The sequence below is a fragment of the Lacerta agilis genome, chromosome 1 (assembly GCF_009819535.1).
Source record: "Lacerta agilis isolate rLacAgi1 chromosome 1, rLacAgi1.pri, whole genome shotgun sequence".
Taxonomy (NCBI): Eukaryota; Metazoa; Chordata; class Lepidosauria; order Squamata; family Lacertidae; genus Lacerta; species Lacerta agilis.
This window is the reverse complement of record NC_046312.1, coordinates 96,452,934-96,466,986: the sequence shown is the minus strand read 5'-3', so window position 1 is coordinate 96,466,986 and position 14,053 is coordinate 96,452,934. Positions and strand designations below refer to the sequence as shown.

Sequence of the window (14,053 nt, the reverse complement as noted above, 5' to 3'; positions counted from 1 at the left end):
AGAGTCCCATTAAGGTCACTCAGGGTGTGTAAAGTTGTTGTAAAGAAACTAAAAATATAACAGGAATGCCAGTATTTGTGCCCCTATGAGGTCAGTTGGTGCTGTTAACACAGTACTTTGACTTAGCTTCCACAGGCACACTCGGTGGTCTCTTGAGACAAATGGAGACCAACAGTAGAAAGGCATTACAACAATCAAAGATGATCCAAAATATGTAACACTTTTAAATATGTTTACTGATTAAGTTCCACAGCAAATATTAACCTTTCTAGCCTACTAAAACATTAATGATTGTAAAATTATGTCTCCAAAATATTTGATATTATTTGCATGATTGCATAAGTCTTTCCATCTAAAAGAAACAATTAAGTGTTTCTCGGTTGCTATACTATAATAAGTAGTATAAACTTAGTAACTGACATCAGCGTAAGTTGAATATGTTATGCTAGGTAACTAGAAGCTCATAGCTTGTTTGTGGCATTTGTTGTGCTAACTGCAGAGATGGAGAGGAGACCACAGAAATATCAATTTTTGAGATAACATTTTAATTTGCAAATGACCATTGCATGATTCACTGCACACTGGGTTTTCTGAAAGAGAGCAACTTCTTGGTGCAGGGGAGCTGCTATTCGGAAAAGGAAGGAATGATTCAGGCCAACTTACAAATGCTTTAAAGCTGTATTTAAAACTTCCATTTAAATCAGTGGGGTTCAAAGTGCTTAACATGGCTGGATTCTGCCCAAAGAAAAAGGCCTTTCTGTGCATATACTGTACACATCCATAGACTTGCACATGGAGGCTCATTGGGTTGTGTTCAATTATCTGCTTGCTTGGCAAGGAAAGATGTCGCATGTGCTTAGATATATTGGGGACATGTAGTGTAATCTACAAATACACTTTGTTTTGTTGTAATGACCCTTTTTTACATCCCTCGCTCCCCCATATTGCACAGGCATCTGATACTTACTGTAGGCAAACCCCAGGCTTTTGTTCCAGCACCTCTCAGGCAGGTGCCATTGTCATTATAAAGGAGGTGTTCGTGGTGAGTTCTGCCACCTCTTTTCCTAGAAAAATAGCACTGGTCATGGCACTGGAGCTAACCCATATTTCACTTGGAGATGTTAATGCTAGAACAGTTGCAAAAGCTCCCAGCAAGGAACAAGATATTATCAGGTTAAATATCATGGCAAGAGCTGTCAACTTTTGAACTGTTCTGTAGTTGGCCTTAACAGCTATTTGATTTGCAGCAATTTAGTAATGTGTACTTTTTGTGTCATGAAAAGCTTCACCTACTAATTTCTGCATATCAGTCTGCTGTGTTACAGAGGCAAGGAAAAGCCAGGCAATTTTTATGGCCACATGGCAACAGATTATGGTGTGTGAGATACTGAAATAAAAACTAAGTCTAGTGTTACCAGTGCACAGCTGCTTTGTGTTGGGGGGAAAGGTTACATCAGCAGTGGGGAGCACCTCTGTTAATTGTGCCTTTGGTTTCTCTCCCATTAGCAGTGCACCCAAATTACTAGAATGTGTTTGCATGTAAACAAATGTCTCTATTGGAATGAACAATAATTGATAGACTTCTTTAAAACAGTGAACAGTCAAATACACACAGAGACACATAAAATGTTAATAGTGAACATTAGTTCCTTCAATCATTTGAATCAGGATTGAATTTGTAATCAAATTATGTTTTCATTACTTTTTTTTTTTGGTCTATGGAAGAATGCAGAAAAGCAAATATTTAAATATACAGGGTTAAGTATGCCTTCTGCAGGCAGAAGGACTCCTGTTCATGGAAGATTTTAGATCCAACAAGGAATCACAGAGTTAGAAGGGAATGAGGCAATCTTAGTAAAATTCCTTCTCCCTGAAGTCCTGCTGTTGTTCTAGGGGGTCCTCCAACCATCTGGACCCAATTTTTATGGATGGGACTGTATAGGGATAGGGAAATCAACCAAAATCACCCCCTCATTCACCAGTGGGAGCATACCATTAGAAAAACACCGTTCGTGAGATTCTCCCAGCAGCAGGAGCAAATTCAGGATCCAAGCCATAATTAGAAACTGTGCTAATATCAAAAGTACAAATTAAAATTAATAATTGAAATATGTTTTGACAACTATGTTAGTAACATGTTGGACTCCCAGCATGAGGTACTTAAAAGTTGTTACTTTGACAGTTGGTCCTTAAGTCATTCATTTTTGCCTGATTTAACAAATATTACAATGAACATTTATAACCAACCAGACCACTTAAAACAAAAGTCTGTGCTTTTGATTATATTTATATATACTTACCGGTAAGTATTTCTAGATAAAGAATTTCCATATAAACTATTGCTTTATACTGTTTACAGATACTTTAAAATAACATGGCTGTTTCAATTTGTTTTGTTTTGTTTTTTGTTTATAAAAACAACCAAAAACAAACCAGGCCTATACACACGTATTTGGTTTTAAATTATATTGAAATTAAAAGGACTTGTTTCCAAGTACATTTGCTTAAATAAACATTTCTTAATATTTCATAGATCTCTTCTAATACCTCTAAAATAATAAAATATGACCTTGTATGAGACATTTGAACATTCATAGCCAATATATATCTATAACGGTAATCCTTAGCAGTTGTACAGAAATCTCAACAATTCTTTCAGTCATTGATTAATGACTGTGGTAATTAATAGTTCCAGCAGAAAGGTAGAGAGGTCATTTTCTTGATTCTGCCTTTCCCACTGTTCTAGAGGTTCCCTCAACCCTCCATAGCTTATTTTGGTGGATGAAGCGAGCTGCAAATGGAAGGGAAAATCGGGGGAGGGGGGAATCCTCTCCTTCCATTAGTGGTATAAGAGCCATTCGATTTAATTACATAATAGTTATATTACTGTAAATGCATGGATTAATAACATTTCTGGTGTGTGATATTAACACGATCAAAATCAATGCAATATGGTAAGTTATAAAAATCAGAATATTTATTGTTTTCCCTGCAGGAACCAACATTTGTGCCAAGAACAATGGTGGATGTCAGCAACTTTGCCTTTTTCGAGGAAATATGCAGAGAACATGTGCTTGTGCACATGGCTACCTAGCCGAGGATGGAGTTACGTGCCTGAGACATGATGGCTATTTGCTTTATTCAGGAAGAACAATATTTAAAAGTATACATCTTTCGGATGAAACAAATTTAAATTCACCAATACAACCTTACGAAAATCCTGAATATTTCAAAAATGTGATAGCACTGACTTTTGACTACAGCCAAAAAGGAAGAGGTACTAACCGAATCTTCTTCAGTGATGCACACTTTGGAAACATACAACTTATTAAAGATGATTGGTCTGGCAGAAAAGTTGTAGTTGAAAGTAAGTATGATTGTTTTTAAATCCACTTGTCTTTTTTGTTATTTTTACCCCCAAAGTGCAACCATCTCATGCCCTAAATTATAACTGCAATAAATGAAGCTTTACAGTGCAATGCTTACTCACTGGGACTTGTATCTTTTGAACGTATTTTTAGATCGCAGCCTTAATTGGTTTAATTTGTGGGATGGGAAATTTAAGGGTGCACTTTTTTACTGCTCTGTTCATAGCTGCCTGTTCCCATAATAGGGAATGAAAAAGAAAACATCCCAGCTAGACTTTTCTTGTTAGCAGTGAGTGGTAGCTTTCATTTATTAAATTGTAATGATCTTATACGTTGTTTAGACTCTCCAAACGCAATTTGTTGAGTTTTGGGTAATACACAATATTAGCTGAATGTAAATGGTTAAAAGGTTAAAAGGCAAGTGATTAATTACTGACTTTTAATTGATTGGAAGCTGTAATAATAAATTGGCCATCTAAGTATTTCTTAATCCAAATATATTCTATCAGGTTTTAGGTTTTAGGATATCATCTGATACTGAAGCACTGGTTGCAGTTGAACTTTTTTTTAAAAAAATTTTTTGCCTTCATTCACAATTGCTATTTCAATAACATTGAGCACTGGCTTCCAATTTCAACTGAGTGACGTTTGCCTCAAAGAAAAACTTTGAGAACAGACTTCACGCACAAGATTACAGAGGGCAATACTGCTTGAGCTGGCCAATCTAATTTCTACATTTGTTTCATGAACAGATTGTAGAAGTGATATTAACCAAACAGATAAGCAAAACATTTTATCATATATTTCTATTAGCCTCAGAGGAGATATATTGGTGTAGGCATAGTGGATGAGAGATTTAGATGTGACTCAGAGTTCTGCCTCTTAGGGGCTTGTAGCATTGGGGGGGGGGGAGTGTCATTGATGTAATTCAGGGTTTTAATCTTAGAGAGAGAATGAAGAACCTTCCATGCCTGTTTATTGCTTTGACTATGATAATTGGGCTCTCCTACTCCAGTTAAGGGAAAACAAAATTTGTATCTGGCTGCTGTATATTTAAGCAAATATCTACAGTATTTCATTTAAACACTCAAGTATAAAATTGGTGATATTGAAGATACATTTCCACTTCACAGAAACTTTTACTACTTAAAAAGACACTATTTATTGATGGATTTTACACAACCCTAAAAGCAAATGGTTACCCAAATCCTACACATAATTTAACATTTTCTTTGCACAGAAACCAAATTTATGACTTGTAAGGAGTCTTCCGTTAAACTGGTTTCCAGTTCACTAAATCAGATTTACAACTCACTAGCACCCCATTCTCTAACATGTTTTCACCTCACTGGATGCAGATTTACTACTTAGAAACAACCCATTATCTGGTATGTTTCCAGTTCACTGGAAACAGATTTACTACTCATACACAAACCATTATCAAACATAGTTCCAACTCACTGAATATTGATTTAGAATTCATAAACAGCCCATTATCTGACAAACTTTCAGCTCACTGAACAGATTTGCAACTCATAAACAACCCATTATCTAACACATTTCCAGCTCACTGAAAGTAGATTTACAGTGTATAAACAACCCATTATCTAACATGTTTCCAGTTCACTGAAAACAGATTTAAAACTCACAAGGATATCAGTCACTGACAACTTTTAACCACCATAAATAAATATAAGAAGAGTTTAACTCACCATATGTTCGGTCAACTGTCATATATGCTGCACTCACTTTGTCAAATCAAATACCATATTGTAAGCATAGGATTAATAATAATAACGGGGTGTGTTCTTGTGTAAGATCAGCTGCATTGTCATATTGTGATCTTTTGCACATGAACATTACTCGTGAGAAAAATATTGCTCTCTAACAACGGGGATTTTAGATGTGAAACTGTTATGGTTTTTAGATGGTTTTAAAGACTAAATTTAAATTTAAATTTTAAGGATGCAGGTGGTGCTGTGGGTTAAACCACAGAGCCTAGGGCTTGCTGATCAGAAGGTTGGCAGTTCGAATCCCTGCGACGGGGTGAGCTCCCGTTGCTCGGTCCCTGCTCCTGCCAACCTAGCAGTTCGAAAGCACGTCAAAGTGCAAGTAGATAAATAGGTACCGCTCCAGCGGGAAGGTAAATGGCATTTCCGTGCGCTGCTTTGCTGGCCACATGACCCGGAATCTGTACGCCAGCTCCCTCGGCCAGTAACGCAAGATGAGAGCCGCAACCCCATAGTCGGACACGACTAAACCTAATGGACCTTTCCAACATGGAGTAGCATTGGGGCGGGGATGAGGAGAAAGCTTGCAAAAGTCACAAACCAGGATAGGAGAAGTGGGAGATAGGCTTCTATTAAAATATAATTATCATTTTTAAATGGGGGGGGGGGTTATAGGTAGAGGTCATTTACATCTTAGATTGGAGGCAAGGACTTATCTTTTATGCCCATGTAACTCTGTAAGGCGCCATGCACTATGATGGTGCTAAATAATAAAAAAATTACTCCTTTATCACTGAAAACATCATCAGCAACTACTACTACTACTACTAAATTTATATACCACCTTTCATCTGAGGATCACAGAGCAGTTTACAGTATTTTTTTGACTGTCCTGACAAAACTTTAAAAGCTGCTATTTTAGAATTGTTTTGCTGATGGTAACAACTGGGGATACAAATTGCATTTTCATTTGTATTTGGTTTAAAATTAGGATGAGTTGGAGCCAGACTTGGGGTTAATGGAGTTCCCTTTCAATGAAGGAAAGAGCGGAGAGATGGATTCCCTCAGTTCTCCTTCCCCCTTTTGTTACTTACTATTCAGCCTTACTAACTTGGGAGTTGACTAACAACACTCCTACAGATGACCTCAATCATCAAGATGGATAAATAGGTCCAGGTTGTCTGTAAGGTAACTAGGACCTAAGTTGTTCAGAACTCTGTAAACTAATACAAGAACCTTGAACCTGACTTGGTAGTGGATGGGAAGCTGTTGCAGTTTTTTTGTTTGTTTTGTTTTTAACAACGATGCCAGTGCATTCTGCACCAGTTGGTTTTTCTGGATGAGGCCTAAGGGAAGCCTCACACAGAGCGTGTTGCAATAAACCAGCCTCGAGTTTACCAAAATATATACTACAGTGGTCAGGCTATTCAGTGATGACTGTAGCTGATGATGAAGGTGGTAAAAAGGCATTCCTAGACACAAAGGACAGTTGTACCTCTAGTGACAGAGATGTGTGCAGGAGTCACCCCCAATCTACATACCTACTCCTTAAGAAAGAAGAGATAACTTGCCTATTGCCTGGACATGGGAACCACCCATCCAAATCTTCCCATGATTCAAGCATACAGTGGTATCTCTGGTTATGTACTTAATTCGTTCTGGAGGTCCATTCTTAACCTGAAATTGTTCTTAACCTGAAGCACCACTTTAGCTAATGGGGCCTCCCGCAGCCACTGTGCCCCCAGAGCACAATTTCTGTTCTTATACTGAAGAAAAGTTATTAACCTGAAGCGTTATTTCTGGGTTAGCGGAGTATGTAACCTGAAGCGTATGTAACCCGAGGTACCACTGTAGTTTATAGGCCCCCTCCTCCAATCCACCATCGCATTCAGACCGGAGTTTTGACAGCCTCTTCTGATTCAGATGCTACAGAGAAATAGAGCTGTGTGCCATCAATGCGTTGGTGACACTTTGCTCCAAAACCTCTAATGGCTGCTCTCAACAGCTTCATCAGCTTATCCGCTGGACTCCAGTTCCTTTCAACTCCTATATCATGATGTAGTTATGAAGCCAATACATATTTTATTCAAAAATCTGACAGAAAGAGGAAAGGATTTTAAAGGACTGAGTGAGAAAAGCTAGTATTAATTCAGCGTCTAGCTATATATATATATATATATATATATATATATATATGGAAAACGGTATTGATTTGCTTTTGTCAGTTTGTCACATTTTTCATAATATTAGTGTTCTGAATTGAAAGGCTGCCTAGACTATTTGTACCTTTAAGCAATAGGAGTTATAGAATAAAAGTCAATTTATCCCTAACACAAAGTGACTGGCTTTGTAATATATTGCATATCTCTCCACTGAGGTTGTTCAAATGTGTGTACTGTTCCTTTTAGTTAAGTGGTTCCTATTTAACTGTCAGACAAAAGCATCTAGGTTAGCATTTATCTTATTGAGTATTAATCATGATTTATATTTTAGGTTCCCTTATTATTTTTAGGCTTCTGTACAATAACTTTTTCTATAATAAAATCCTAAGATCTTTATGTCATTTTTGTAATTTCACCATGAGTTGAATAAAAGATGACCAGGAAAAAAGTATTAAATGTTTTGTGTTTTTTACTAATAGGCTCCATAGAAATTGCCTAATATTTAACTTTCTTTATGGTGTATAAAGAGTCCCGCAAATACCGGTAGCATGTGCCATTATAGTGTTAAACCTCTATTCCGATGGGTTTGTTGATTAGTTCAGTAAGTGCTACATTTTCTAATTTTACAAATTGCATATGCATACTTATTTTCTCATGCTAAGTAGCATCTTTCTTTTAATGTTTGCAAAAGGGATCTAATCAGACAATCAAACAATCTGTCAGTCAGGAGACAAATTCTTCATCCTGCCAATTTATTCATTTTTATTATACCTTATTTTTACATGTTGGGGTGGGGGTAGGCAATTGATGGTTTGTTGCTTTATGACTATCTTAGGAAACCACTGAAAGAGTAAAGAATTAATTAGTGCTCTCATTGTGCCATTTATAATTTGTGTGAACTGTTGAATCATATCCTCATATGGTTTATTGCTTCAAAACACTGCTTTAATATCAGTCACCAAATGGTGACCACCTGTTGTCTGTTACAAATATTCTGTATGAACAGATTGTCAGAAACCAACCTCATTCCCAGCATCTGGGCTAGGAAAGCAACTGACAGACTCTTCCTGAAAAGGTAAATTGCATGAACACAATGAGTGAGCACAGTAAACAAGAAAACAAGCAGTAAATGCATAATATGGTTAAAATACCTCCAAAAATGCATTGACCACAACTCAGCTTACAATATTCTTTATGGATATACTTTAGGCCAAACACCTAATTATGTATGGCCAATAATGGCTATACATAATTAGGTGTTTGGCCTAATAGTTCCCAGTTTTAGCATGTACAGTGCTGAGAGAACAGATTGTATTTGCTGCAATCTGTGCTTCATAATCCATTAGTCTTGTATAACCGCCACAACCACTGTGCTTTTTTCATTACCCAATGGAAAGATTTATGTAGGAACTTCTTAATGTGAAAATGAGGAACGTGCATCAAGCTCTTCAGCTGCTTTCAGTTCAGCAACCCCCAATGTCCCCCCCCCAAAAAAAAATTCATGGGGCCAGGGCAAACGGCAAAATGTCCTGGGCCAATCCTGCATGGGGCATAATAGGTTTCTTGTACCTTATTCACCATGTCTTAGAGGGCTGAGGTGGAGGAGGAATAGCTGTGCCTTCCGTTTTCGTAGGACATTTTAAGAATAGAATCTTAAGAACATGAGCGTAATACGTTGAATGAACTGTCGACTTAAAACGGGGAAAATATTTACAAACTCTCTGTGTGTGTTTTTCTGGTTTAAACTAACCAGTTGTAAAAGTGTCAATTTCAATGGCTGGTTTTTTTTAGTTGTTTGTATTGTCTATGCACAAGAAAGGATTTTGTTATTTATTTGCTATTCCGTTTTCCAGGCAAGTCAGATGAAGAGCAGCAGGCAGTAGTCATGGGCTGCATCTCATTGGTGGGATGTAATCCATCTTCGTTAAGTTCAGTAAAAGTGATAGATGGCATTTGGCAATGTAATGATGTGATCACTGTACCATTGCCTCTGTAAATCATAAGCTGTTGCTTTCCGTTGTGTAGACAGTTAATCAGTTATATACCATATTACTGATTTAATTCAGATTGTCAGGAGCAGGTGAATAATGTGAGTGTTTGTATATTAATATCATATTGTATTAGTGTTCACTTCATTTGAAACTCATAAACTGTTGCTTCATGAATGAGATGAAATAAATATAATTGGTGCTCTCTGTATTGAATGGCACCAGTGCTTTAATTTAGGCACTAAAGTGAGGGGCGGAGAGAGGGTGATCTGGTCCACTAGCCTAAAAAGGTTCCCCACCCTGATTTAGTGTGTCAGGGCTGAAAATATTATATAGATCTATAAATCCTATGCATTATTACAGATTGAGAAAATCAGCGTATGGCATTGATTTTCATGTTATCAAAATATTATTTGACACTTCAGATGACAATGAAGAATAGCTATCATGAGTTTCTTGGCAAATAATTAGTGCAGGGCGGTTGCTAATGGTTTCATATCTATCTTTAATGGCTATTTCCAATAGGCTACATTCCAGTTGAAATCAAAGGACTTGCAGCAGTCTCCATTCTCCTATGACTTCTGAAGGGGTCATTTTATTTACTTTCCCTGATAGTTTTGCAAACCCCCACAAACCACCACCCACTACATTTACAAACCACTATTTATAAACTGCATTTACGTCCCCCTGCTACATGTACAGTGGTACCTTGGGTTACATACGCTTCAGGTTACATACGCTTCAGGTTACAAACTCCGCTAACCCAGAAATAACGCTTCAGGTTAAGAACTTTGCTTCAGGATAAGAACAGAAATCGTGCTCTGGCGGCACAGCAGCAGCGGGAGGCCCCATTAGCTAAAGTGGTGCTTCAGGTTAAGAACAGTTTCATGTTAAGAACGGACCTCCAGAACGAATTAAGTACGTAACAAGAGGTACCACTGTACAAACTACTGATTGCTGTGTACGTTGGGAACATTTGTATGTTGGGAATATATGTTGGAAGCATTCTGTGTGTGTATGGAAGCTTTGCAGTATCCAGTAGTTGGATGATTTTCTACATTAGTCGTAACCCAAGTAGAGCCTTTGAAAACTCACAATATGCCTTAGTTGGATATCATCCTTTATTCTTGATTCAAGATAACTCACCACCCGCAACCTTACTACTATGTATAAGACCAGCATCTTCACCGGGAAGAGAGAACAACCAAAAAGGTAGAAGTCCACAAGTCTAGTGTAGGAAAATAGTCAACCAGCAAAATTTATTTCTCAAGGGCTGTAAATCTCTTATCGGTCTGTTTCTAAATGAAAAATAGAATTTTAGAGCACAAAATTTATAATATTGTTTCTGTTATTCATGACATTTTTGCACTCTTTTGTGCTTTAAGACATCATGCACACATTCAGTGAGCATCCAATAAAAATGATATAATCAGAAAGCTGCTATTATCTAACAATGGTAAAATATAATTATTTGAATCAAACTTAATGTTACATTCCAATTGTTATATTTATCCACTGCTGTTAATTCAAACTATTATTTAACAAGCATGTTCAATCATGTTCAATCATATTCAAGTCTTATTCAACCATTATTTTCCAGAATAATAATTAAAACATGTGTCCATTAGCATTGCAGAGGTAGCTTATTTTTGTATGGTAATTACTCTTTTTTTGCATGTGTGACAATGACAGTTTTACACAATTCTATTTTGGAACATGCTCACTTGATTTAAATATAAAAAATGTGTTCTCTATCAGATGTTGGTTCTGTGGAGGGTCTTGCATATCATAGAACATGGGATACTTTGTACTGGACCAGCTCTACTACATCTTCTATCACAAGACACACAGTTGATCAGAAACGAAGAGGTGCTTTCAACAGAGAAGCAGTCATAACTATGTCTGAAGATGATCATCCACATGTATTAGCTCTTGATGAATGCCAAAAGTAAGTGCCATAGTCATATTCGTTACAATATGACAAACTTTACATTGTCAAGTTAGGTTCCTCTTGGATGCATTAGGAAACAAACAGTGTGTGTGTATATGTTTCTAATATGAGATAATCATAGTCTGTGGCACTACCAAAGAGTAAGTACACCTTAATGTTTTGTTTTGTTTTGTTTTGGATTTTGCCCAAAATGTCTTGATTTCTACAAATTCCTTTCGGTATTGGATGATGTTCTTTTATCTTTTTGCTTAGTTTTTGATGCTTGTAAAAAGATTCAAGTTGTGTGGGGCAAGAGCATGTATCATTTGTTTGTATATGTTGCCTATGCAGGGTTCAAGTCTTTTATTTCGCACGCCAATCTGAAGGACTTGTCAAAGGGACACCCCACCTCCCTGTCAGCTCCCAAAGTATCCCCCATTTCCTTTACTGACCTGTAAAACAGTACAGTGGTGGTAGTAGGAAGTGTTTCTCCCCATTCCTCCTCTTGTATCCTAACACATTGGAGAGTGCATCAGAACTGGCAGAGCAGTTGAGTTTGGCCCTTGGAATTGTGGCCTATAGTCTCAAGGCATTATGGCCTATAGCCTCAAGACCCACCTGTTTGTCTTACGTGCTGAGGCCTGAGTCATGCACCAAGGAGCACTTCAAGACAAATGAGTGGAAAGAAGAAAAAATAATATGTCTTTGCTGCTACAGCCACCTCCTACTTGTGGGAAAATAAAGAGAAGGGTTCTTGAGGGACTGGTAGCTGTGGGGGAAAGGAATGCCATGATGCTTTCTGTTGCACTGCTCTTCTTCCAAGTTGGAGATGTGACAGTTTCCAGGCTTCTTCAAATCTCTCTCTTAAAGTCCTCTTCTCAGACATTTGTTTTCAAGTCAAGCTTGGATGAATATCCATGGCATCTCTACCCTAAGATTAGATTGTTACAATCCCTGAACAGAAATGGCACTTTCTAGTGTGGCAGTTCACCATCCTAATGTGGGGATTTGTGTGTGTGCATGTGTGTATAGATTGCCTTTCTGCTTTTGGTGGTGGGGTTAGCCAAAATGTGTGGGTGGAGTGTCACTTAGCTTGGTGTTTTAAAAGGTAGCCCAAGAGTTAAGCACATTTTCTCTGTCTCTCACTGCCAGCCGAAGTTTTTTTTTTTCCCCTCACAGGAGTTGACAGCAACAGCACTTACATCTTGACACAATGTTGTTGCCATCATGTCACTTCCTAAGGAAAACATGTCCTACAGCAACTGAGCAGAGAGAGGGACCGTGTGGGGGGTGGGGAGTCCTTTTAATGCTTGTACTACATATTTTTAAAAAAGATGTCAAGGAAAGCCCCCACTCCCAAAACATCTAGACTATTTGCCCTCAACCCTGGAACCTTTCGTCCTATTTCAGTAGTTGTTTCACCATTCCCTTAATCTAAAGAATGCCGCTGAAGTAGATGTGATTTTATGGTGATTACAAGGACCTGTTTTAAATAATTCCACCAGCTTTAAAAGCAGAACTACTGCTGCATTATATGTCCATTTATATGGCTGAAATGTGCATTTTAAGATGAGGAAATTGTGTCTGTCTTTCAACCTTTTTTGTATATAGTTTAATGTTTTGGACTAATTGGAATGAGCAGCATCCAAGCATCATGAGAGCTACATTGTATGGCAAAAATGCACAAGTTGTTATTAGCACTGACCTCCTGACACCAAATGGACTTGCGATTGATCACAGTGCAGAGAAATTGTACTTTTCCGATGGCAGCTTGGGGAAAATAGAAAGGTGTGAATATGATGGATCACACAGAAATGTGAGTAAGATCATAATGCTGATTTCTAGAAATATGTTGATACTTTCTGTATAACTAAAGAAAAATAATTTACAATAATATTGCCTTCACCATTCAATATCCTTTAATCCTTATTGATGTGGGAAAAATGATGTGTGACTTTTAATTATCCAAATGCAACTACATTGCTATAGAAATGCAACTATCTTCTGAACTATTGTGTATTCCAATGACACCAATGATACCAGCATGCCAAGAACTGATACACAGCATCCGAATTACTGTGTGTGTGTGTGTGTGTGTGTGTGTGTATAAACAATTATTCTGTCATAATTTTAACATTTCAAACTCCGACTCCCTTCCTCCTCTTTCTGTGGTTCTTTAAATTTCTTGTAATCTTCCTGCATACTCCAAATTATCTCAACATTTTATTTTATATATCCCCATATATATTTTGAAACTGCAGGTTTTTACATTAATCCTGCCAATGTCTTAATCTGTTTACAGTTTGTTTGTTAATACTCAATAAACCATTTTTATTCCTTTGTTATCTTGATTTCTTATTCTCCCGGTAAGTTTCGCCATTTCTGCATAGTCCATTAACTTCTGTAGCCATTCATCTCTCAGCGGGACCTATTCTTCCTTCCATTTTTGGGCAAATAACATTCTTGCAACTGTGGTTTCATACATAAATAAATTTCTATACTGTTTAGGTAGGTCTGATCCCATAATCCCCAAAGTAAAGCTTCTGTTTTTTAAATAAATGTTATCTTAAACATCTTTTTTCAGTTCATATATATCTTTTCCCAGTAAGCTTTAACCTTATTACAAGACCACCACATATGAAAAAACTTACCTTCATTCTCTTTGCATTTCCAGCACATATTCGATTTGGATTTATACATTTTAGCCAATCTTCTAGGTGTTAGGTTCCATCTTTATAACATTTTCATATAGTTTTCTCTTAAACTATAACATGTTGTAAATTTTATATCCACGTTCCATAAATGTTCCCATGCATCCATTTCTATATTATGACTAATATCTATTGCCCAGTGTATCATTGAAGATTTCATTTGT

The 14,053-nt window shown here is 37.1% G+C and overlaps 1 protein-coding gene across 1 annotated transcript in view; it reads left to right on the top strand.

Annotated features, from left to right (window-relative positions):
* The window catches only part of LRP1B (LDL receptor related protein 1B), a 754,577-nt gene that overhangs the window by 641,765 nt on the left and 98,759 nt on the right, over positions 1–14,053 (top strand). The window contains 3 exon segments of the mRNA XM_033164188.1: positions 2,996–3,367; positions 11,007–11,196; positions 12,790–12,994. Coding sequence (XP_033020079.1) covers positions 2,996–3,367; positions 11,007–11,196; positions 12,790–12,994 — 767 coding nt within the window.